This window comes from Nomascus leucogenys, chromosome 5 (genome assembly GCF_006542625.1).
Source record: "Nomascus leucogenys isolate Asia chromosome 5, Asia_NLE_v1, whole genome shotgun sequence".
Lineage (NCBI taxonomy): Eukaryota > Metazoa > Chordata > Mammalia > Primates > Hylobatidae > Nomascus > Nomascus leucogenys.
Genome location: NC_044385.1, coordinates 15110079 through 15134089, shown reverse-complemented (window position 1 = coordinate 15134089; position 24011 = coordinate 15110079). Strand labels below are relative to the sequence as shown.

The following is a 24011-nucleotide window of genomic DNA, read 5'->3' as shown; positions in this document are numbered from 1 at the left end:
TCACTGTAACCTCTGCTTCCTGGGTTCCAGCGATTCTCCTGCCTCAACCTCCTGAGTAGCTGGGATTACAGGCACCCGCCACTACGCCCAGCTAATTTTTTGTATTTTTAGTAGAGACGGGGTTTCACCATGTTGGCCAAGCTGGTCTTGAACTCCTGACCTCGTGATTTGCCTGCCTCGGCCTCCAAAAGTGCTAAGATTACAGGCGTGAGCCACTGCACCCAGTGCCCAAATAACTCTTGAACTGGAAAATAACTCTTTAGCTATATACTGGCAGAACACTTGAACAACTCTAGCAAGAAATGTCAGTTTAGGAATGCCTCCTCTAAATGGGGGCTTAGAATGTAACATTTTGCAGAAGTCCTTTCTGATACATAGCTGACTAGATGAAGGACCAGATTAACAAGTTCATGAGTTGTAAATACAAAAGTTGTGTACCACAATAAAAAAGAAAAAAGTATGGTTGTACTGTTGATGGCTGGTCAAACAGCCCCCAAGAATCCTGGGGTGACTCCAATACTGCCACCTTTCCTCTGTGGGTGCAGTTGCCTGCGGATGTGAGTGTGTGCGCATCTGTGCCTCAGTATGTGCACTCAAGATGCCCACTGTCATAGACGGTGCAGAGCGTCACTGCATTCCTATCTGATTAATGTGGCTTTAGTGTTGTAGATACACTGTGTCACTTTCATCCTCCCTCCTCCCGACAAAAGATGCCACGAGAACCCATGAACTGTGATAAGCAGTGAACAGAATAACCGTTGAAGAAGCACCTCATGAACCTCCCCAGAGAAACGGGATGGAGGAGCACCTAGGGTGCTCTTGCCCTCTGGCCTGCGCTGCCATTTCCTTCCAGCCTGGGTTTCTAGCTCTTTGGGGAGATTCTCCGTTTTGTGGAATGCTTTCTGTGTTTTCTACTTCTGGATGCCTAAGGAGTAGCCAGTCATACTCCTGGCTGACCACTGCCAGGCACCGTGGTTTTCCTCACTGACCTCAAGGAGTCACCCCCCGTGGGGAGGCCGCACTCACAGCTCCAGGCCTGCCGTTTAGCCCTTGGGGCTTGGCTGTAAAGTTGCCCAAGAGGATTACAGGAGCTGCCAGCCAAGTTTAATTTGGCCACCTTAGAGAGCTGCAGCAAGGCCCTATCAGCTTCCCATTAGACAAACAACTGCATTTAAATTAAATAAAGTTTGCACCTCTAGGGAGTGCTGACCTGAAAATAAGAGCCTTCTGTCTGTGATTATAGAGTACACTTGCTTTTATTAATTGCTGATTCTTAGTTTACAAAAAGAAAATTAGAAAAGCATTACCATTTACTTACCAAGGGGCAAGAGATTCTCTACAATACCCTTCCCCCAACCCTCTCCTCAAATTTCCAAATCCTAAATACTTTGAAGAAATTTGTGTGACTGTTTAAAATTGGGTATTTCCTTGTAACTACTGTCTTTTGAAAAGGGATGGTTCACCAGGCCAGTGATACTCTATGGACTGCATTTTGGGATACTCCAGCAAGGATACAGGTTCCTGGGGGGTCTTGAAGATGGAAAAAGTTGTCTCAGAATGTACCCAAATGTCGTTCTCACCATAAAAGATATACTTGTAGAAATGAGACGCTTCAATATAACTCAAAACACTGGACGCAGTTTATAGTTTATAACTATAAACATTTTAATTTCAAAAACAAAGGTGTGTGCGATGTTGTGTGCACAGTAAGGGTTGCGGGGCTTGGAGAACAAGCACGCGTCCCTGTGAAGCCCGCAGGGTGCTGGCAGCCCACAAATCGCTTGGACTACAGTGAGGAGCATTGCGTGACTCTGAGGTGGATTTCCATGCACCGAATGGACTCAGTTTCTAAACTCACATTGTAACGTATCCTGGCTTTTCACAGAATACTGGAGACATGACTGCATGCATGATCACGGTTCTTGTTGTGAAGCTGCCACCATGTTATGCTTAACAGCTGCATAAATATTGTAAAGAAATAGGGTTTTCTGGACACTTAGATTTAACCTTAATGCATCTGATCAGACGTGCTGCTGTTCATTTCTTTTTCATGGTAACAGTAATGTATAAAGTGCCAGTGATGTAACATGCAGTTGTCTTATTTTCATCAGGGCATTTGTTTCATGGCTCTGTTGTTTTAAGATAGATAGTAAATGGCTTTTGTTTGAGATTTCAGATTCTGGAACATGTGTGGTGCTGTCCGTGGTGTGCGGCTCTGGGCAGCGCTGTGCCTGGCGGGGGAGGTGTGGTGTGGCTTCTTTGTTGCTTTTTTTTGTTTCCCCATCATGTGAGGTTTTTTTTGTTGTTTGATATATATATATATATATATATATTTTTTTTTTTTTCAAAAACCTGAGATAAGTTCTGTGTTCTGAAACAGCTCTCCTTTTCCACAGGAGGAGTCCTCATGGATCGCAGTATTGGTTGGTTGTGATTTGGGGAGCACGAGGGAGAGCAATGCAGGTGGGAGCTGTTGGGGAGCCGGCCTCCCCGCCCGGCCGCACGCCCGTCACTGCTCGTCTGACACACTTTGCTGCGAGGCCGTGTCATCCAGGCCCATGTCCTCCTGGCTTGCTCTCCTGCAGACAACCCCGAGAGTCTCCGCCACAGCCTCAGCCAGACGTCGGTCACGAAGCTGCCCCTGCTCGGTGGCATCAGTGGGCTCACATGGCTCGGAGAGGTGCTTCCAAAGAGAAGAGAGAAACAGTGAACAGCTCAGCAAATGTTCACTACCCACTTCTAACTGGCATCACCCCCACCTGTGCTGTGGGAGTTAAAGGCTAGCACTGCCATATCCTTGAGGTCAGGTTCTAAAGTCACGTCAAATGATAGAGGGCCAGCACAGTGGCCTCTGAGGACAGAACGGGCAACTGAAGCCGCATCTGAGACACAGGGGCTCTGCACGTGGGCCTTTCTGGATGACTGCGCTGGAAAGAGTGGCCCTGGGGGGAAGGGGCATTTGGGCGCCTGGCTTTCCAGCTGTAGTCAGCGTCACTTCATGCACACTTAGCCCCTGTCATGAATGCTAAGTTCTAGCAGGCTTGACCCCAGTAGAACACAGAGGCCATTGTATTCTGGGGGCATGTGGTCCCAGGGACAATTGTCCATTTTGGAGAGCAGGAAGGGGAATTTGACAGAATCCCAGAACTACACCCATCGACTGTGACTTTAACACAGATTGGGGCATGGAGAAGGGTGATACTTTGTACATTTTTATTGAGGAAATAAAGGGAGGGGAAATGTATTCTTTTAGTTATCTAACTAAGGTCAAACTCCTGAAGTAACCATCTCTTTCCTCTTGGCCAGGACAGCCTGAAGGTTCCAGGAAAGCCCATAAATCTCCCCCTCCATGAAAGATGGCGCCCACGGCTGCAATCCTGTGGCTCCTTGTAGGGCGGCTGGCCCAGCCTCGGCTTCCCCTGGCAGGAAGGTACTTCCCTGGAGAGCTGTTTCCCATGAAGGAGAAGGGAGGGAGACACTACGAATGTTCAGGTGCGGCCACCTGTCTCTACCTGCAAATAACCTCAGCCAGAACCAGAGGGTAAGCCGCGGTGCAGCCCCCTCTCTCCACCTGCAAATAACCACACCCAGAACCAGAGGCCAAGCCACTGCAACTCTGGTGCTTGATGGAAAGCGTGAGCCATGGTCAGGAAAACCTGAACACTCAAAAGGAGCGGGGGAGCTCTTCAAATCTGACCCATTTTTGCCTTGACACCGTCAATTTTCCCTGTCTACCAGGCCACATAGGAGCACTGCTGGGTATTTATTTACTTTTTTCTCACTGATGAAGCTCAAGTATTCATTTCATCTCAGCTGTTTTGGGATTGTGGACAAGTAACGGCTTATTTGGGTGAAGTCCTTAAAACTCTCCTTGTCTAGTATTTAAATACTTAAAGGCAGTGGGCCATCTCAGCAGCTTTAAAGTTAAATCTATTGGCTGAGAAGAAATGATACTCTAACTCCAGCATTGACAGCTGCCCTTTCCTCTCCCTCAGGCCAGAATCATGTGAGAAGAGTCCCGCTGTGTGAATGGGTGGAGGGCATTCTCCCTCATGCCCCAGTGTAGGGCAGATGGCCACAGTTCTGCAGAACCTCTGTATCCGGTGACTCCTTTCACTGCCTGCCTGGGCATTATCATTTACAGGATGTGTGCTCTGTATCTTGTCTGCTTCCAAGAGCAGATAAGCCACTTCGTGTCTAAGCACTGTCCTTTGTCACTCTGGGAGCCCCATAGAGAAGGGGATGGGGTTCTGCAGGCAGAAGGGTGGGAACGCAAGGCAGGTGCCACGCTCAGGCCAGGAGCCCGTGCCACCACCCCAGCCCGTCCTGGTGAGCCCTGCCCAGCTCCTTACCCGAGTGGCCTGGCTGGCAGCCCTGGCTGAGGGGCCCATCACGATGTTGACGCTGCTGGATGACTGGGTGTCACTGGTATTGCCCCCCTCCGCAGCAGAGAGTCCGGAAATGACGAGCGCGCTGGAAAAGCTCCTCTTGCCGAAGAGGAAGCTCAGAGTGGAGCTGGTGGAGGAGCCCAGGCTAGACCTGATGAGCGCCTCGGCCCTCTCACGGACGCTCAGGTGGCCGGTGGTAGTGACAGGCGGGGGCTGAGAGTGCAGGGACGTGACCGAGGTGTGCAAGGAGAGCCGGCTGCCCGAGAGCCTCTGGGCCAGCTCGTGCACTGAGGTGGACGTCTGGAGGAATGGTTGGCGGCTCTCTAAGATGGGGCCAGATGAGCTCAGCATGGGTGGCCTTTGGCTTAGCGCCGAGTGTGCCTGCATGGACTGGCTCCTGCCTTTCCTCCTGCCTTTAAAAGAAAGCAGAACAGAGTTGTAGCGGGTGGTCATGAACATCGATACCTGTGTGGTGCAGCAGGTGGCCTGCTCTTCCTGGGCCCAAGGACGCCTCCTCAGTGCACCACCTGCAAGGCTGGGACAAGAGCTGGAAGCCTGACCACTGCCTCACCCACTCCCTCCCGCCAAGTCCAGGTCCTGAGAACCGAAGGGCCAACTGCAGGGCACCCAAGGGTGGGGGCTGGGGTTGGGGATATAGTGTGAGAAGCTGCAGCCAGGGTGACAGATCTGCCCAGTTTGCGAGGACATTCCTGGTTCTAGCACTGAAAAGTTGCGCATCCCTGAAAGCTGCTGGGTTCAGGCGAACCAGGACGACGCCAGCAGCGGAACTTGGGCTCATAAAGTAAACCCAAATGTGATCCTGGCTCAGGACCTTGGCTCCTATGCTTATCCGATCAGCAGTGATAAAGGAAAACGTGCAGGGTTCTGTCATTTGTATTTGCCATGAAAAAGGAAGAAAGGGGAGGACAGCTGAAAGCCCATGCCGTGGCCTTTTCCAGAACAGCTCTCCCTTACAGGCCCACAACTACTGGCCAAGCCCAGGCCCTGGTTCCCGTGCTCTTCTCACCCAGCCCCTTTGCCCACCACCTTGCCCCTTAGGGGCCCTGCCACCCCAGCCACCCCAGCCTTTGCTGAAACTTGTCTAGACAAGGCCATTTTTGACAAAAGGGACTGGACTACCCCCAAAGATGTGGTTGTGTCCATGCTGCTGGAAGCAGGGTAACTTCATGGGGTCTTCTGTGTGTGATGGCCCTGAGCAGCATGGGGTTCAGCTTTGCAGTCTAAGCAGTCTGAGGAACCAGGTGCTGGCTAAGACACCGGGTTGCTTAACTTCAGCATCCATGATCACTAGGGGCTAATCGCAAAATATCATTTTGATGGGAGCAGCTAGTGACGTCACAGTTCTACGAATGGCCTCATGGGCATGTCTCCTGTAGCTGCTACAATTAGACATTAAATCAAGACAAACAGTGGGCGGAGGCATGAGTATCAGAAAGGACGTCCTATGCATTGCCTTGTGTTCCACCTAACCCCAAATGCCCATTATTCATTATGCATCTGGTGATTCTGAAGCGGGTGTGGCTGCCTCCAGGAGAACCCAAGAACTGACACATCATGTGAGAGGCAATTCCTTAGGGATACACATTACAAAGGGGATTCCAGGGTTCCTTCCAGCCCCACCCCACCCCACTGTGGCCTAGGCTGAAGGGGCCGTTCTGCCTCCTGTTGACCACAGTGCCAGTTTGGATGCTGCGATGGTCGAGTGCCCATTTGCAGAGGGCACTGGTGCTCCCATCTCACTTTCTCCTGCCCGTGTGTTGACAGTATGGAGTGCCTGCCCCACAGTGCTGTGGGCTTCCACAGGACGGGGCTGCCCTCCCTGGGATGAGTGTGCTCAGCCCCTAGCATGGGGCCCACCCGCCTCTGCCACAGGAGGAGTGCATCTGGGCCAGCCTGAAAGGTCCCAGCTGAGTAGTTAAATATATTCCTCTTACAGAGAAAAAGGAGAGGAGCAAAGGGACCCTGACGAATCAGAGTGAAAAACAAGGAGGGCGATTCGTGAGTTGATTCAGCGTCTGGCAAGGCTGGACGTCTGTTTGTGATTTCTATCGTAAAGCTCATCACTGTCCAAAAATACTCCACATTCATCCACAAGTCAATGATTGTGATGCTCAGTAGAAGACCACCCATACTTGGTGGGGAAATTCCTAGAGAATTCCAGGAATAAGGGGACAAATAACCCACTGTGTGTCAAAGGGAAGTGGCCTACTGTAGTCTGTGCAAGACAAGGACTCCCCCGCCACCCGATTTCATTGCTTCAGATTTTCTCATTGTTCTTTTTTTTAAAATTAATTTTGCAAATGGAACAGCACTAAGGAAGCAAACCACGCTAAATGCATTTGTGCTACTCAAGATTATTTTACAATTCAACTTATTTTGCAAATTACTCTATTATCAAGTTATGAATGTTTCTAGGGAAAACCTTTTTAGAACCTGAATGGAAATACCTTACATATAAATCACCCTCCTTGGTTTATTATCATGGCACTTAATTCCTTGGCCTTTGATGTTATCTGAAAAGTGGTGGTGTAGCTCCCTCGTAATATGAGAACACGGCCTCCCTCTCCAGTCTGGGATTCGGATTAGTTATGAATTCCGAACTGCTCACCGGTAAGTAGGTCACCAGCCTCCACTGCTAGGCCAACTCCCCTTCCAGCTGTGACATATGCTTTTTACCCCAGCAAGACGACTGCGGGTTGCCAGGCCCTAGATGAGGCTGGCGTAGTGAGCGCCTGGCAGCTGGGTGCAAAGTGCTGTGTGCACCAGCAGCAGCAGATGCACAGCGTGCCTGGCCTGGGGAGAGGAGTTTTGCCTGTGGGGTCTCAGGCAGGAGGGACCCCAGTCCGCTCAGCCTCTAGCAAGGGGTCAGGATTGGGATACCTGGCCAGAACTGAGGCAAAGACCAACGAAGGGTAGGGGCAGTTGGGTCCCCAGTTATGTGAGTTAAGTCTTGGTGACTTGGTGAGTAAAACAAGACCCTTGTTAGAATTTGTTTCAAATTTGCCCTTCAAAACTGCTCACTTGGCTGGGCACAGTGGCTCACGCCTGTAATCCCAGCACTTTGGGAGGCCGAGGGGGGCGGATCACGAGGTCAGGAGATCGAGACCATCTTGGCTAACACGGTGAAACCCCATCTCTACAAAAAATAAAAAAAATTAGCCAGGCGTGGTGGCAGGCACCTGTAGTCCCAGCTACTCAGGAGGCTGAGGCAAGAGAATGGCGTGAACCCGGGAGGCGGAGCTTGCAGTGAGCCGAGATAGCGCCACTGCAGTCCGGCCTGGGCGAAAGAGTGACACTCCGTCTCAGAAACAAAACAAAACAAAACTGCTCACTCTTTGCTACTTGACTAAGGGTCTCTGTCATGCCCTTCCCAGAGACGCAGGTCCTCCACTCTGACAGGCCCCCAACCACCTCTCCAATGGCACTCAGCATACTGTGTTGTCACTGTCTGATGCATGGTCCTCTCCACTATGTGCCCTTTCTGCAGCAAAGGACCCCTGTATCACCTACGAGCTCAGCACCCAGCACATTAACATGTAAATAAAGGATACACAGGACAAACCTGCAAAACTGACCAGATGCCAAAACCCTGATTAGAAATCTAGTGAGTCTCAGAAAGTTCGGGGTGGGTACAGTGTTTCTTAAACTTGGCCATTAGAAGCATTTCAAAAAATTAATATCTTGACTAGAGGCTGAGACCCATAGGCAAGCACCTGTAGATGGGCCCAAGGGGCTGCCACTGCAGACTGGAGGGCAAGCTAAAGGTTAGGAAAATAGGAAGGTGATTCCTCCATTGTTCCAGGGTCAAGTCCAAAGATCTGGGATCAGGAATATCCTCCCCATAGCTGGAGACTGGCCTCTAATGCCCCTGCACTGGCCAAGCAGGTCTCTGGCTTCCTTTCTGGGAGCTGTGTGTCTCAACTCGGACGGGCATGGTCGTTTTACTTAACTGGGAGGAGGGTGAGAAGGAGGCCAGAGACTGAAATCAAATCCAGTTATCTTCACATCCCTGAAGGGGATGGTGGCCTGCTGGGAATGGCAGGTAGGTGGTTTCCGCAAAGTGTCCTGGGCAGGGCCAGGCAGAGCCGCCCCTCCCATTGTGGTAGCCTCTTTCTTGGGCTTGCTCTCCTTGGAACCCCAGGGGCTACCTGCACGCTGGGTCTCAGGTGCAGTGTGTTAAGGTGAATGAAAGCTCTGTGCTCCCAGTCCCAGTCAGGGCTACAGACCCATATGCCCACTGCATCCATGAAGAGGGAGGTCAGAATCAGGGGCATGGCCAGGTGCAGGAGGTAAGAGCCTGTGGGAGCAGCTCCTCTCTCACTGACACCATGGGCATCTTCTAGCATCTGCTGTGCATCGAGTGCCGAAGGTGCCATGGTGTGGGTGTGGGAGCCCTCAGGAAATTCACACCTACCCATACTCTCCTTTTCCAAGGCCAAGGGCTCCAACATGAGGCCCAGGAGTGTATGTGTGGGGGGAGCTGCTAACTGCCAAGGGACATGGAGATAAGACAGTAGCTCCTGACCTTCTACCGCCCATTTGGAGGGAGCAAGTGTAGTGAACCACAGTGGAAGGTTGCCCATGCCTCACTGTGGCTGTAACCACAGTGGGAGTAGAAAGAAGGTGACATTTAATTTTTCCAGGGGACAAGGAGAGATGTCCATGTCTTGAGTGTGGGGTCGGCAAGTTATTCCCTTCCTGTGCCTATTTTGGGCGGCTCTAGATTTCTTCCAGGAGACCTGCTATGCCCACGGTGTCTCCAGAATTTCCTGCTGCCTGGAGGTTTCCTGGGGGCCCCAGATGATGGTTTGAAGCAAACATGCACATACATGCCATCCTCTTGAATTCGAGTTTGGACTCCAGCCCTGTTCCCACTGGCCTCCCCAGAGCGGGCATTTTGCTTATGTCACCAGCCTCAGGGCCCCATCATGAGCTTTAAAGGAGTTGCCCCAGCAGCCCTCACTGAAGGCAGCTGCCATGGCAGAGGCTGAGTGTGGAGATGTCCGGGCAGCTGAGGCAGGGCGCATGGCAGGGGTGTCCGCTGATATCTTCCCCACTGGGCCTCATGCCCTGCACCTTCCTGTAGCTCACTGGGCCCCCTCGGGGACTCCAGTCCAAACGGTCTGAACAGGCGGCTGCCCTGCAGTGCTTGCGTTCCTCATAGGGACTGCTTGAGGATCTCAGCTACATCTGAAGACAGCCTGGCTGCTCTAAGGGTGGGGAAGTATCCTGAAGGGGACCATGGGTGCAGTCCTCCCCTCAGCCTATCAGCTGTCTTTAGGGCCCCCTGTTTTCAGAGCCCTATCACCAAGTATCACCAGGAGCCTTTGGTCTTGGGTCTCCTGGAGAGCCTTCTGGATAGTTGAGTCACATCTTGGAGGGATTCTGGCAGGGGGATTGGGGCACCAAGGACATGATGGTACATTTCAGGAGAGCCAACAAGATCAGCAGCTCTTGGCTCCACTGCGCTTGGCTGTGACAGAACCTGGCTACAGCTGCAAGTCTGAGGCCCGAGGGCCTTGCACCCTTGCCCTCTAGGGAAGCTGTAGTATAAGTGGCTGAGGCCAGGAGGGGTAACCATCCACTCATTCATTCAACCTTTGTCTGCTGAGCCCGGACCACGCTTACCACCCAGCCCAGCACCTCAGAGGTCTCCCTTGGTGGTCCCTGCAGCCATCTCTGTCCCCACAGGGCCAGGAAGCTGTGGAGACAGGAGCATGTCAACCAGCTCCCACCCACTCCTGCTTGGCCCTGTGCTGGGTTCCCAGGACTCCAGAATTCCCTGCCCCAAACTGGGGCCTGCACAGGCCTCTTCCGCAGGGTCCCCTCCCAGGGCGGACCTTGGGCCTACTTGCAGGCATGTGCACCCCCAGACAGGCATGTGAATGGGGAGGCGCCAGTGCATGCAGGCAGCCCCTCGCCTGGCAGGATGTGGGGAGAGTGGGGAAGAGGGTGGCGTGGTCTTCACATGTGCTCCTGTCGCAGGCTCTGCAGAAGTTAGGGCTGCCCAACTGAGCGTCCACTGTGGGCTGCACTGTCCTAGGTGCCGGGCAGTGAGCAGCTCATGGGGAATTCTGACCACAGACAAAGGACATGCATCAGGCAGGGATTGGAGGAGAGGAGAAAGTCGGGCAGGGAGATGGCAGTGCTGTATGGAAGGTTGGCCAGGGTCTCTTGGATAAGCTGGGATTTTGTGGGAGGCTGTGTGAGTAAGCGAAGGAGCTGCAAGCCTAGGAGAGGCACATTCGGGACAGAGGAGGCAGCAGCTGAGGGGGCCCTGAGGAGGAGAATGCTTGACACTGGTGAGGGACAGCAAGAGGCCGTGTGCTAGGAATGTGGGCCTGTAGGAGAGGGCTGAGAGAAGGCATCAGAGAGACAGCAGGTCAGATGGGGGCCTGCGGGGGAGAGGTGCACATGGGATGCACGTGGGTGTTCCGGGCTGAATCATGTTCCCTCCCCAGATTCCTCTGTTGAAGCCCTAACCCCCAGGACCTCAGGGTGGGGACTTACTTTGACACAGGGTCATTGCAAATGTCATAAGTTAAGATGAGGTCATACTGGAGTAGGATGGGCCCTGAGTCCAAGATGACCAGTGTCCTTATAAAAAGGGGATGTGTGGACACAGACAAGCACACAGGGAGAACACGATGTGAAGACGAAGCCAGAGCTCAGTGGTGCTTCTCAAGGCCGGGGATGCCGAAGATGGCCGGTGAACCACCACAAGCTAAGGAAGGGCCCTGGAACCCACTCTCCTCCAGCCCTCAGGAGGAACCAAGCCTGCCCACACCTGGATCTCAGACTTCCAGCCTCCAGAACTGGCAGACAGTAGGTTCATGCTGTTTAAGCCACCTGAGCCATGGTACTTTGTTATGGCAGCCCAAGCAGACTCACACATTCTGAGCTGAAGCCATCATTCAACAGAAGAACAATGTGAACTGATTTAAATTTAAATAAAATCACTCTGACTTGCTTTGTGGAGATTTACGATTTTGTGTGTTGTCAGAGCTGCATGAAAGACCAGAGAGAAAAAGCAAGAGAGACGATAGCAAGAGAGAAGCTTTTCCTTCTTTTAAGTGGGAAAGGGGTGGCAGGCCTTGTTCAATCTCCCCTGTCCCCTTCTAGTTCTCTGACCCTCTGCTGGGGATAAAAGCCTTGGCATAGCTTCCTAGGCTGCAGTGCCTTCTTTCCTCAGCATGTCAGCTCCTTGAGCCAGGAAGGGACTTGAGACAGTCCCTTGCTCTGCTCCTGTCCCTCCCTGACCACAGTGAGGAAGTAAAGGAGCCCCTGCTGGCTGCTTCAGAAAGAACTGGGTGTCAGCTTTGCCTGCTCGTGGGGCCAGAAGGAAGATCACAGGGAACAGGACAGAGTCATGCTGGGCAGAGACATGCCAGCTGCACAGATAGAGGGCAGGAAGCAAGGGCGGCACACTCAGTGTTCAGTAATGTTTCCATCAACTCATTCCCAGGGCTGGGGACAAGGACACTTGAAGCAGCATCCCTAGGGCCAGGACAATGGGATGGTGCAAGGTGGTTGGGATCACAAGTTCTGGGGCCAGCTCACCTGGAATGAACCTCAGACTGGCCACTGACTGGCTGGATGACACTGGGAAGTGACCTAAGTTTTCTAGGCCTCTGGTCTCCACCCAAATTTCATGTTGAATTGTAATCCCCATGTGTTGAGGGAGAGACCTGCTGGGAAGTGAATGGATCATGGGGGTGTGGTTCCCCCAGGCTGTTCTCGTGATAGTGGGTGAGTTCTCATGAGAGCTGATAGTTTTAAAGTGTGGCACTTCCTTGGTCTCACTCTCTCCTGCTGCCATGTAAGACACACCTTGCTTCCCCTTCGCCTTCTGCCATGATTGTAAATTTCCTGAGGCCTCCCCAGCCATGTGGGCCTGTGAGTCATTTAAACCTTTGTTTATAAATTACCCAGTCTCAGATTATATCTTTATAGCAGTGTGAAAATGGACTAATATGGAGAATTGGTACCAGCAGAGTGGGGTATTGCTATAAAGATACCTGAAAATGTGGAAGCAACTTTGGAACTGGGTAATAGGCAGAGATTGGAACAGTTTGGAGGGCTCAGAAGAAGACAGGCAGATGAGTGAAAGTTTGGAACTTCCTAGGGACTTGCTAAATGGTTTTGACCAAAATGCTGACAGTGATATGGACAATAAAGTCCAGGTTGAGGTGGTCTCAGATGGAGATGAGAAACTTTTTGGGAACCAGAACAAAGGTCACTTTTGCTGTGCTTTAGCAAAGAGACTGGCAGAATTTTACCCCATCCTAGAGATCTGTAGAACTTCGAACTTGAGAGAGATGATTTAGGGTATCTGTTGGAAGAAATGTCTAAGCAGCAAAGCATTCACGAGGTGACCTGGCTTATTCTGAAAGCTTTCAGTCATATTTGTTCATGAAGAGATGCTTTGGAAGTAGAACTTATGTTTAAAAAGGAAGCAGAGTATAAAGGTTTGGAAAATTTGCAGCCTGACGATGGAGTAGAAAAGAAAAGCCCATTTTCTGGGGGGGAATTCAAGCTTGCTGCAGAAATTTGCATAAGTAACAAGGAGCAGAATGTTAATAGCCAAGACAATGGGGAAAATGTCTCCAGGGCATTTCAGAGATCTTTGCGGAAGCCCCTCCCATCACAGGCCTGGAGGCCTAGGAGGGAAAAATGGTTTCATGGGCTGGGCCACGGACCCCATTATTCTGTGCAGCCTCTGGATTTGGTGCCCTGCATCCCAACCACTCCAACTCCAACGTGGCTAAAAGGGGCCAAGGTACAGCTTGGGCCATTGCTTCAGAGGGTGCAAACTCCAAGCCTTTGCTGCTTCCATGTGGTGTTGGGCCTGAGGGTATGCAGAAGACAAGAGTGGAACTTTGGGAACCTCTGCTTAGATTTCAGAGGAGGCATGGAAATGCCTGATGTCGAGGCAAAAGTCTGCTGCAGGGGTGGAGTTCTCATGGAGAACCTCTGCTAGGGCAGTGCAGAAGGGAAATGTGGGGTTGGAGCCCCCAGAGTCCCACTGAGGTACTGCCTAGTGGAGCTATGAGAAGAGGCCCACCATCTTCTAGATCCCAGAAAGGCAGATACACCAACAGCTTGCACTGTGCACCTGGAAAAGCCACAAACACTGAACACCAGCCCATGAAAGCAGCTGCAGGGACTGTACTCATGCAGAGCTGCCCAAGGCATTGGAAGCCCACCTCTTGCACCAGTGTGACCTGGATGTGAGACATGGCATTGAAGGAGATTTTGGAGCCTTAAGATTTAATGACTGCCCAGCTGGGTATTGGACTTGCATGGGGCCTGTGGCTCCTTTGTTTTGGCCAATTCCTTCCATTTGGAATGGGAACATTTGCCCAGTGCTTGTTCCCCCATTGTATCTTTGAAGTAACTAACTTGTTTTTGATTTTACAGGCTCATAGGTGGAAGGGACTTGTCTCGTCTCAGATAAGACTTTGGATTTGGACTTTTGAGTTAATGTTGGAATGAGTTAAGACTTTGGGGGATGTTTGGGAAGCATGATTGGTTTTGAAATGTGAAAGGGCATGAGATTTAGGAGGGACTAGAGGCAGAATAATATGGTTTAGCTCTGTATCCCCACCCAAAAAAATAAGTGTGGCACTTCCTCACTCTTGCTCTCTCCTGCCACCATGTAAGATGTGCCTTACTTCCCCTTCACCTTCCACCATAATTGTAAGTTTCTTGAGGTCCCCCCAGCCATGCAGAACTGTGAGTCAATTAAACCTCCTTCCATTGTAAATTACAAAGATACAGGTAGTATCTTTGTAGCAGTGTGAAAACAGACTAATACATTCAGTTTCTTTATCTGCAAGATGAGGAGGGTGAAACCGCCTGCATCTCTAAGAGCCATGGTGAGGATCTAGTGAATCTGCAAATGAAAGTACTCAGGGTGGTGTTGGTAGAGTAGCACCTGAGAACTGTTACTGTTATCAAATTTTATCACCTGCAGCAAGGATGCTGTGAATACACCTGGGGGCAGAGAAAGAGCAGGGTGGCAGCAAGGCGGGTGAGTTGGAAGCAGCTGATGCTTGGCCCAGGGCTTCATAAATCTCCCCAACCCTCCATCCCCATAGCAGGACAACTGGTCTCAGATCCTGGGACAAACTCAGGCTGCAGGTGTGGCCAAGGCATGTGGGGTGTGGGGTATTTTGCTAGGCATGCTCCTTTACTTGTAAAATGTAGAAAGCCAATGGTGGCCTTGGCAGGAACAGTTTTAAGAAGCATTCATGAGAAATTAACAGCTGGTTTAGGCTTTAGTAGATCCTGCTCCAGAGTAAGTGTGTCATTTAAATATGTGGAGGTAGATGCCCAGAAAATACAAAGCAGCTGCAAGAGTTGGAAGCAATAACCTCTGGGAATTAGGAATGTTGCTGGGGGGTTAAGGGGGGAGACCCATGATTTTTGTTTTAATCCAGGCAGTCCTTTTTGAGTTTTAAACTATGCTGATTGTATAGTTTGATTATTAAATTTTAAGTTAAAAATCCAATTAAAAAAAAAAGATCCTGCTCTGACATCTTCCACAAATGGGAAGCTGTGACTGCTCCTGTAAATGCAAGGAACGCTCACTGCCTATGGTGTTTGGACTCCAGGGAGTAGAAGGAACACCAACTCTTCCAGGCAAGGCCAGTTCCAGGTGCTGTTTTACTAGCAAGAAAGGGAAGAAGGTGTTTCCAATTTCTTCCCCGCCCCCTTCCCCACCCAGGCTAGAGTGGTGTGGCGTGATCTCGGCTCACTACTACCTCTGCCTCCCAGGTTCAAGGGATTCTCCTGCCTCAGCCTCCCAAGTAACTGGGATTACAAGCACCCACCACCACACCTGGCTAATTTTTTTTTCTATTTTTAGTAGAGACGGGGTTTCACCATGTTGGCCAGGCTGGTCTTGAACTCCTGACCTCAAGTGATCCTCCCACCTCAGCCTCCCAAAGTGCTGGGATTATAGGTGTGCACCACAGTACCTGGCCTCCAATTTCTTTTCTGCCAAGCTTCAAGAAACCAGGTCTGAAGCACTTCTGGAAACCCTACCTCTGACCCCTGTCTCTGACCCTGCCCACCCCACAGCCAGACCCCCCTGACTCTGGACTTTCTCCAGTCCACACAAGTCACCTGGAAGTACTGGCAAATGACAGATGCTTAGGCATTTCACCATTTGGAAGCTACTTTGCATTTCCCCATCTGGAAGGTCACTCCCATGATCCTGAAACACATTTTTCATGCAATAAGAAATGTTAACTAGGGGGTGGAGCCAAGATGGCCTAATAGGAACAGCTCCGGTCTATAGCTCCCAGCATGAGCGACGCAGAAGATGGGTGATTTCTGCATTTCCATCTGAGGTACCAGGTTCATCTCACTAGGGAGTGCCAGACAGTGGGTGCAGGACAGTGGGTGCAGCACACTGTGCACGAGCCAAAGCAGGGCAAGGCATTGCCTCACTCAGGAAGCGCAAGGGGTCAGGGAGTTCCCTTTCCTAGTCAAAGAAAGGGGTGACAGACGGCACCTGGAAAATCGGGTCACTCCCACCCTAATACTGTGCTTTTCCAATGGGCTTAGAAAACGGCACACCAGGAGATCATATCCCACACCTGGCTCGGAGGGTCCTACAACCACGGAATCTCGCTGATTGCTAGCACAGCAGTCTGAGATCAAACTGCAAAGCGGCAAGGCTGGGGGAGGGGCGCCTGCCATTGCCCAGGCTTGATTAGGTAAACAAAGCAGCTGGGAAGCTCAAACTGGGTGGAGCCCACCACAGCTCAGGAGGCCAGCCTGCCTCTGTAGGCTCCACCTCTGGGGGCAGGGCACAGACAAACAAAAAGACAGCAGTAACTTCTGCAGACTTAAATGTCCCTGTCTGTCAGCTTTGAAGAGAGTAGTGGTTCTCCCAGCACGCAGCTGGAGATCTGAGAACGGGCAGACTGCCTCCTCAAGTGGGTCCCTGACCCCTGAGCAGACTAACTGGGAGGCACCCACCAGTAGGGGCAGACTGACACCTCACACGGCTGTGTACTCCTCTGAGACAAAACTTCAGAGGAACTATCAGGCAGCAGCATTTGCAGTTCACCAAGATCCGCTGTTCTACAGCCACTGCTGTTTTGCAGCCACCGCTGCTGATACCCAGGCAAACAGGGTCTGGAGTGGACCTCTAGCAAACTCCAACAGACCTGCAGCTGAGGGTCCTGTCTGTTAGAAGGAAAACTAACAAACGGAAAGGACATCCACACCAAAAACCCTTCTGTATGTCACCATCATCAAAGACCAAAAGCAGATAAAACCACAAAGATGGGGAAAAAACAGAGCAGAAAACCCGGAAACTCTAAAAAGCAGAGTGCCTTTCCTCCTCCAAAGGAACACAGCTCCTCACCAGCAACGGAACAAAGCTGGATGGAGAATGACTTTGACAAGTTGACAGAAGAAGGCTTCAGACAATCAAACTACACTCCGAGCTACAGGAGGAAATTCAAACCAATGGCAAAGAAGTTAAAAACTGTGAAAAAAAAATTAGATGAATGGATAACTAAAATAACCAGTGCAGAGAAGTCCTTAAAGGAGCTGAGGGAGCTGAAAGCCAAGGCTCGAGAACTATGTGAAGAATGCAGAAGCCTCAGGAGCCAATGCAATCAACTGGAAGAAAGGGTATCAGTAATGGAAGATGAAATGAATTAAATGAAGCGAGAAGGGAATTTTAGAGAAAAAAGAATAAAAAGAAATGAACAAAGCCTCCAAGAAATATGGGACTATGTGAAAAGACCAAATCTACGTCTGATTGGTGTACCTGAAAGTGACAAGGAGAATGGAACCAAGTTGGAAAACACTCTGCAGGATATCATCCAGGAGAACTTCCCCAATCTAGCAAGGCAGGCCAACATTCAGATTCAGGAAATACAGAGAACACCACAAAGATACTCCTCAAGAAGAGCAACTCCAAGACACATAATTGTCAGATTCACCAAAGTTGAAATGAAGGCAAAAATGTTAAGGGCAGCCAGAGAGAAAGGTCGGGTTATCCACAAAGGGAAGCCCATCAGACTAACAGCAGATCTCTCAGCAGAAATGCTACAAGCCAGAAGAGAGTGGGGGACAATATTCAACATTCTTAAAGAAAAGAATTTTCAACCCAGAATTTCATATCCAGCCAAACTAAGCTTCCTAAGTGAAGGAGAAATAAAATACTTTACAGACAAGCAAATGCTGAGAGATTTTCTCACCACCAGGCCTGCCCTAAAAGAGCTCCTGAAGGATGCACTAAACATGGAAAGGAACAACTGGTACCAGCCACTGCAAAAAGATGCCAAATTGTAAAGACCATCAAGGCTAGGAAGAAACTACATCAACTAACGAGCAAAATAACCAGCGAACATCATAATGACGGACCAAATTCACACATAACAATATTAACTTAAAATGTAAATGGGCTAAATGCTCCAATTAGAAGACACAGACTGGCAAATTGGATAAAGAGTCAAGACCCATCAATGTGCTGTATTCAGGAGACCCATCTCACATGCAGAGACACACATAAGCTCAAAATAAAGGGAGGGAGGAAGATCTACCAAGCAAATGGAAAACAAAAAAAGGCAGGGGTTGCAATCCTAGTCTCTGATAAAACAGACTTTCAACCAACAAAGATCAAAAGAGACAAAAAAGGCCATTACATAATGGTAAAGGGATCAATTCAACAAGAAGAGCTAACTATCCTAAATATATATGAACCCAACACAGGAGCACCCAGATTCATAAAGCAAGTCCTGAGTGACCTACAAAGAGACTTAGACTCCCACACAATAAAAATGGGAGACTTTAACACCCCACTGTCAACATTAGACAGAATAACGAGACAGAAAGTTAACAAGGATACCCAGGAATTGAACTCAGCTCTGCACAAAGTGGACCTAATAGACATCTACAGAACTCTCCACCCCAAATCAACAGAATATACATTCTTTTCAGCACACCACACCTATTCCAAAATTGACCACATAGTTGGAAGTAAAGCTCTCCTCAGCAAATGTAAAAGAACAGAAATTATAACAAACTGTCTCTCAGACCACAGTGCAATCAAACTAGAACTCAGGATTAAGAAACTCACTCAAAACCGCTCAACTACATGGAAACTGAACAACCTGCTCCTCAGTGACTACTGGGTACATAACAAAATGAAGGCAGAGATAAAGATGTTCTTTGAAACCAACGAGAACAAAGACACAACATACCAGAATCTCTGGGACACGTTCAAAGCAGTGTGTAGAGGGAAATTTATAGCACTAAATGCCCACAAGAGAAAGCAGGAAAGATCCAAAATTGACACCCTAACATCACAATTAAAAGAACTAGAAAAGCAAGAGCAAACACATTCAAAAGCTAGCAGAAGGCAAGAAATAACTAAAATCAGAGCAGAACTGAAGGAAATAGAGACACAAAAAACCCTTCAAAAAATTAGTGAATCCAGGAGCTGGTTTTTTGAAAAGATCAACAAAATCGATGGACCACTAGCAAGACTAATAAAGAAGAAAAGAGAGAAGAATCAAACAGACGCAATAAAAAACGAAAAAGGGGATATCACCACTGATCCCACAGAAATACAATCTACCATCAGAGAATACTACAAACACCTCTATGCAAATAAACTAGAAAATCTAGAATAGATAAATTCCTCGACACACACACCCTCCCAAGACTAAACCAGGAAGAAGTTGAATCTCTGAATAGACCAATAACTGGCTCTGAAATTGTGGCAATAATCAATAGCTTACCAACCAAAAAAAGTCCAGGACCAGATGGATTCACAGCCAAATTCTACCAGAGGTACAAGGAGGAGCTGGTACCATTCTTTCTGAAACTATTCCAATCAATAGAAAAAGAGGGAATCCTCCCTAACTCATTTTATGAGGCCAGCATCATCCTGATGCCGAAGCCTGGCAGAGACACAACCAAAAAAGAGAATTTTAGACCAATATCCTTGATGAACATTGACGCAAAAATCCTCAACAAAATACTGGAAAACTGAATCCAGCAGCACATCAAAAAGCTTATCCACCATGATCAAGTGGGCTTCATCCCTGGGATGCAAGGCTGGTTCAACATACGCAAATCAATAAATGTAATCCAGCATATAAACAGAACCAAAGACAAAAACCACATGATTATCTCAATAGATGCAGAAAAGGCCTTTGACAAAATTCAACAACCCTTCATGCTAGAAATTCTCAATAAATTAGGTATTGATGGGACATATCTCAAAATAATAAGAGTTATCTATGACAAACCCACAGCCAATATCATACTGAATGGGCAAAAACTGGAAGCATTCCCTTTGAAAACTGGCACAAGACAGGGATGCCCTCTCTCACCACTCCTATTCAACATAGTGTTGGAAGTTCTGGCCAGGGCAATCAGGCAGGAGAAGGAAATAAAGGGTATTCAATTAGGAAAAGAGGAAGTCAAATAGTCCCTGTTTGCAGATGACATGATTGTATATCTAGAAAACCCCATTGTCTCAGCCCAAAATCTCCTTAAGCTGATAAGCAACTTCAGCAAAGTCTCAGGATAGAAAATCAATGTACAAAAATCACAAGCATTCTTATACACCAATAACAGACAAACAGGGCCAAATCATGAGTGAACTCCCATTCACAATTGCTTCAAAGAGAATAAAATACCTAGGAATACAACTTACAAGGGACATAAAGGACCTCTTCAAGGAGAACTACAAACCACTGCTCAATGAAATAAAAGAGGATACAAACAAATGGAAGAACATTCCATGCTCATGGGTAGGAAGAATCAATATCGTCAAAATGGCCATACTGCCCAAGGTAATTTATAGATTCAATGCCATCCCCATCAAGCTACCAATGACTTTCTTCACAGAATTGGAAAAAACTACTTTAAAGTTCATATGGAACCAAAAAAGAGCCCACATCGCCAAGTCAATCCTAAGCAAAAAGAAGAAAGATGGAGGCATCACACTTCCTGACTTCAAACTATACTACAAGGCTACAGTAACCAAAACAGCGTGGTACTGGTACCAAAACAGAGATATAGGTCAATGGAACAGAACAGAGCCCTCAGAAATAATACCACATATCTACAACCATCTGATCTTTGACAAACCTGACAAAAACAAGAAATGGGGAAAGGATTCCCTATTTAATAAATGGTGCTGGGAAAACTGGCTAGCCATATGTAGAAAGCTGAAACTGGATCCCTTCCTTACACCTTATACAAAAATTAATTCAAGATGGATTAAAGACTTACATGTTAGACCTAAAACCATAAAAACCTTAGAAGAAAACCTAGGCAATACCATTCAGGACATAGGCATGGGCAAAGACTTCATGACTAAAACACCAAAAGCAATGGCAACAAAAGCCAAAATTGACAAATGGGATCTAATTAAACTAAAGAGCTTCTGCACAGCAAAAGAAACTACCATCAGAGTGAACAGGCAACCTACAAAATGGGAGAAAATTTTTGCAACCTACTCATCTGACAAAGGGCTAATATCCAGAATCTACAATGAACTCAAACAAATTTAGAAGAAAGAAACAAACAACCCCATCAAAAAGTGGGCGAAGGATATGAACAGACAATTCTCAAAAGAAGACATTTATGCAGCCAAAAGACACATGAAAAAATGCTCATCATCACTGGCCATCGGAGAAATTCAAATCACAACCACAATGAGATACCATCTCATACCAGTCAGAATGGCCATCATGAAAAAGTCAGGAAACAACAGGTGCTGGAGAGGATGTGGAGAAATAGGAACACTTTTACACTGTTGGTGGGAGTGTAAACTAGTTCAACCATTGTGGAAGTCAGTGTGGCGATTCCTCAGGGATCTAGAACTAGAAATACTATTTGACCCAGCCATCCCATTACTGGGTATATACCCAAAGGACTATAAATCATGCTGCTATACATGCACACGTATGTTTATTGCGGCACTATTCACAATAGCAAAGACTTGGAACCAACCCAAATGTCCAACAACGATAGGCTGGATTAAGAAAATGTGGCACATATACACCATGGAATACTATGCAGCCATAAAAAATGAAGAGTTCATGTCCTTTGTAGGGACATAGATGAAACTGGAAACCATCATTCTCAGCAAACTATCGCAAGGACAAAAAACCAAACACCGCATGTTCTCACTCATAGGTGGGAATTGAACAGTGAGAACACATGGACACAGGAAGGGGAACATCACACTTCAAGGACTGTTGTGGGGTGGGGGGAGGGGGGAGGGATAGCATTAGGAGATATACCTAATGCTAAATGACGAATTAATGGGTGCAGCACACCAACATGACACATGTATACATATGTAACAAACCTGCACATTGTGCACATGTACCCTAAAACTTAAAGTATAATAATAATAAAATAAAATAAAAAGAAATGTTAACTAAACAATGAGATACCGGGGACCTGGGAGCTGCATGGGAGGCCTCCAGCAGGCGTCCTGCAGGGCCTCAGGGTAAACAGCACGGGGTGTGTGGGGCAGGGGGAGATCTTTTTTCCTTTCTTTTGAGCAGCTGATACCACCTATTTTGTCTATTTACCTATCTATCTACCTACCTACCTTTCTTTCTGTCGTCTATCAATCAGTCCCTATCTACCTATCCAGCATCTGTGACAGGAAAATGGAATCTCCCCAAACTCATATGCCAAAGGAAAACGTCAAGCCTGGGAACTGAGACATGCAAAACTGTCTCTACCTCCCTCCTAATTTGCTTGCAGAGAAATTCCTTGTGGGCCCCAAGATCTTTACTCTAAAATAGTTCTGTTAAATTTCACCCTGACAATGTAAATGAACAGCTTATCTTTACAAATGCGGGACAGAGATAGGACAAGGAGTCCTCCATCTGCTCACCTGAGACACAGGCACACATGACTCCTTCTTCAACTCTATGTTTACTTTATGTAAAAATGCAGATCTGCAGAGCTGGAGATGAATGTACAATTGACTGTTTCTCTACCCACGCTTTTTACATGTGAAGTGTGGATTCAGTGAAGGTTGATCAAAGCCTCAAAGGCTGGTCGCAGTGGTTGCAAAATGCCCCTTTTCCTTACCCCCCGCCCCGCCTTTTTCCCCTATTGCCCATTCTTTCCCCTTTAAATAATGAAGTCCCCAAACCCTATTTGGAAAAGGTAGCCACAGTTGGGTCTGTCGCTCGTGTCCTTTTTTTCCTGGGCACATCTTTAGCCTTCGCAAAATAAACCTCTAAATTAATTGAAAGCTGTCTCAGATACTTTTTGATTTATACCTATATCCTCTCTCTCTCTCTCTCTCTCTCTCACATATCTTGCTCATGTTTGCATACATCCTACTGTCTCTGTTCAATCCTCTGCCTTGCTCTGGGCACTCCTAGGAGGCAGGGACTGTAACTCGTGGCTCATTTGGTGCAGAGCTGGCAGGAGAAGCATGCACAGAGGCACTTATTAAATGCTTCTGGATGGTGAGGAAGAACTGAGGCCAAAAGGTAAAACCACTAACATGCTTCAGAGGGTAAAGCCAAGGACCAGCAGGAACCAGGGCAGAGCATCCATCTCTCTCACGTTCCCAGGACACTCATCCTCTGGATCTCCTTTTCTAGTCTAGCCACCTCCTCCCCAGCGCAGACCACCAGTGGAGTTTTGGAACTTCATCGATCTGGTGGAGTATAACTCTTTGGGTGTTAGTTTAAACATAATTTTAAACTTTAGACTTAGCTAGGATTGGCTGCAGCCACCTCCTAAGTTCCTATCTGTGGGCACCCTTTCTGACCTCTTTTCTTCTGCTCTGAAATGTCAAGTCTAAGTGGAGGAAGGTGAGAATCAGTGAGAAGCAGGAGAGGGAAGGCACGATGCCTGTTTGTGTACCCCACGAACACTTGCAGAAGAAGGAGACACTACATGGGTCAATAGCTACAACATGGCCAGACACAGAAGGCACACCATCAAACAGTCATAGAGTGAGAGATGGAAAGATGGAATGGAATGGAGCGACCCCTGCACAGGTGGACAGACAGATGAATGGCTGGCCAAGGTCATGGACAGATGGATAAATGGTAAAAGCTGAATCTAACAGATGGAGAGTTGTTTTTCTGAGCACAACCTCCAAGAGTCTGCGAATTTCCGGCACCTATTGTCCCAATGCAAGAAGGTGCTCTCAGAGGTTAAAACAACATCATAACTCAGGGCATTGGTCACTGGGACCAAATAGGACTTCATCGGTAGTTCGGAGGCCCCTGCTGCACCCACCTGTTCTCTGTGTCCCTTCACAGGATGACACCCCGTGCTGAGCACCGCCTTTTCTGGGCTGTTCTGCGCTGCTCTCCTGGCTGCCACCACTCGGGGCATTGTTGCCACCTGTCGTTGGGGCCCCTCCTCCGTCCACGTCTTCAATGTTGCCACCACTGTGCTGGCGGGCATTGCAATCCTTCCGCATCCTGTGGGAGGGAGAAGTCCTTTGAGGATTCTCACCAACACACTTCTAATCCCCCTAAATGCACCACCATGGCCTTGCCTAAATCGGGATCGAAGACAATGCTCTCCAGGTGAGCAGCCCACCTGGCATGCTGGTGGGAAGAGGGG

General features: G+C 48.5%; 1 protein-coding gene across 2 annotated transcripts in view; it reads right to left on the bottom strand.

The window, feature by feature from the left end:
* Nucleotides 1-1644: 1644 nt before the first annotated feature.
* PCNX2 (pecanex 2) overlaps nucleotides 1645-24011 on the bottom strand; it is a 307465-nt gene continuing 285098 nt past the window's right edge. For both annotated transcript variants that reach the window (XM_003267270.4, XM_030812668.1), the window contains exons 32-34: nucleotides 23679-23866; nucleotides 4353-4801; nucleotides 1645-2683 (exon numbers count right to left, since the gene is read on the bottom strand). In XM_003267270.4, coding sequence (XP_003267318.2) covers nucleotides 2510-2683; nucleotides 4353-4801; nucleotides 23679-23866 — 811 coding nt within the window. In that variant the 3' untranslated portion in view covers nucleotides 1645-2509. The remainder of the gene's footprint in view (nucleotides 2684-4352; nucleotides 4802-23678; nucleotides 23867-24011) is intronic.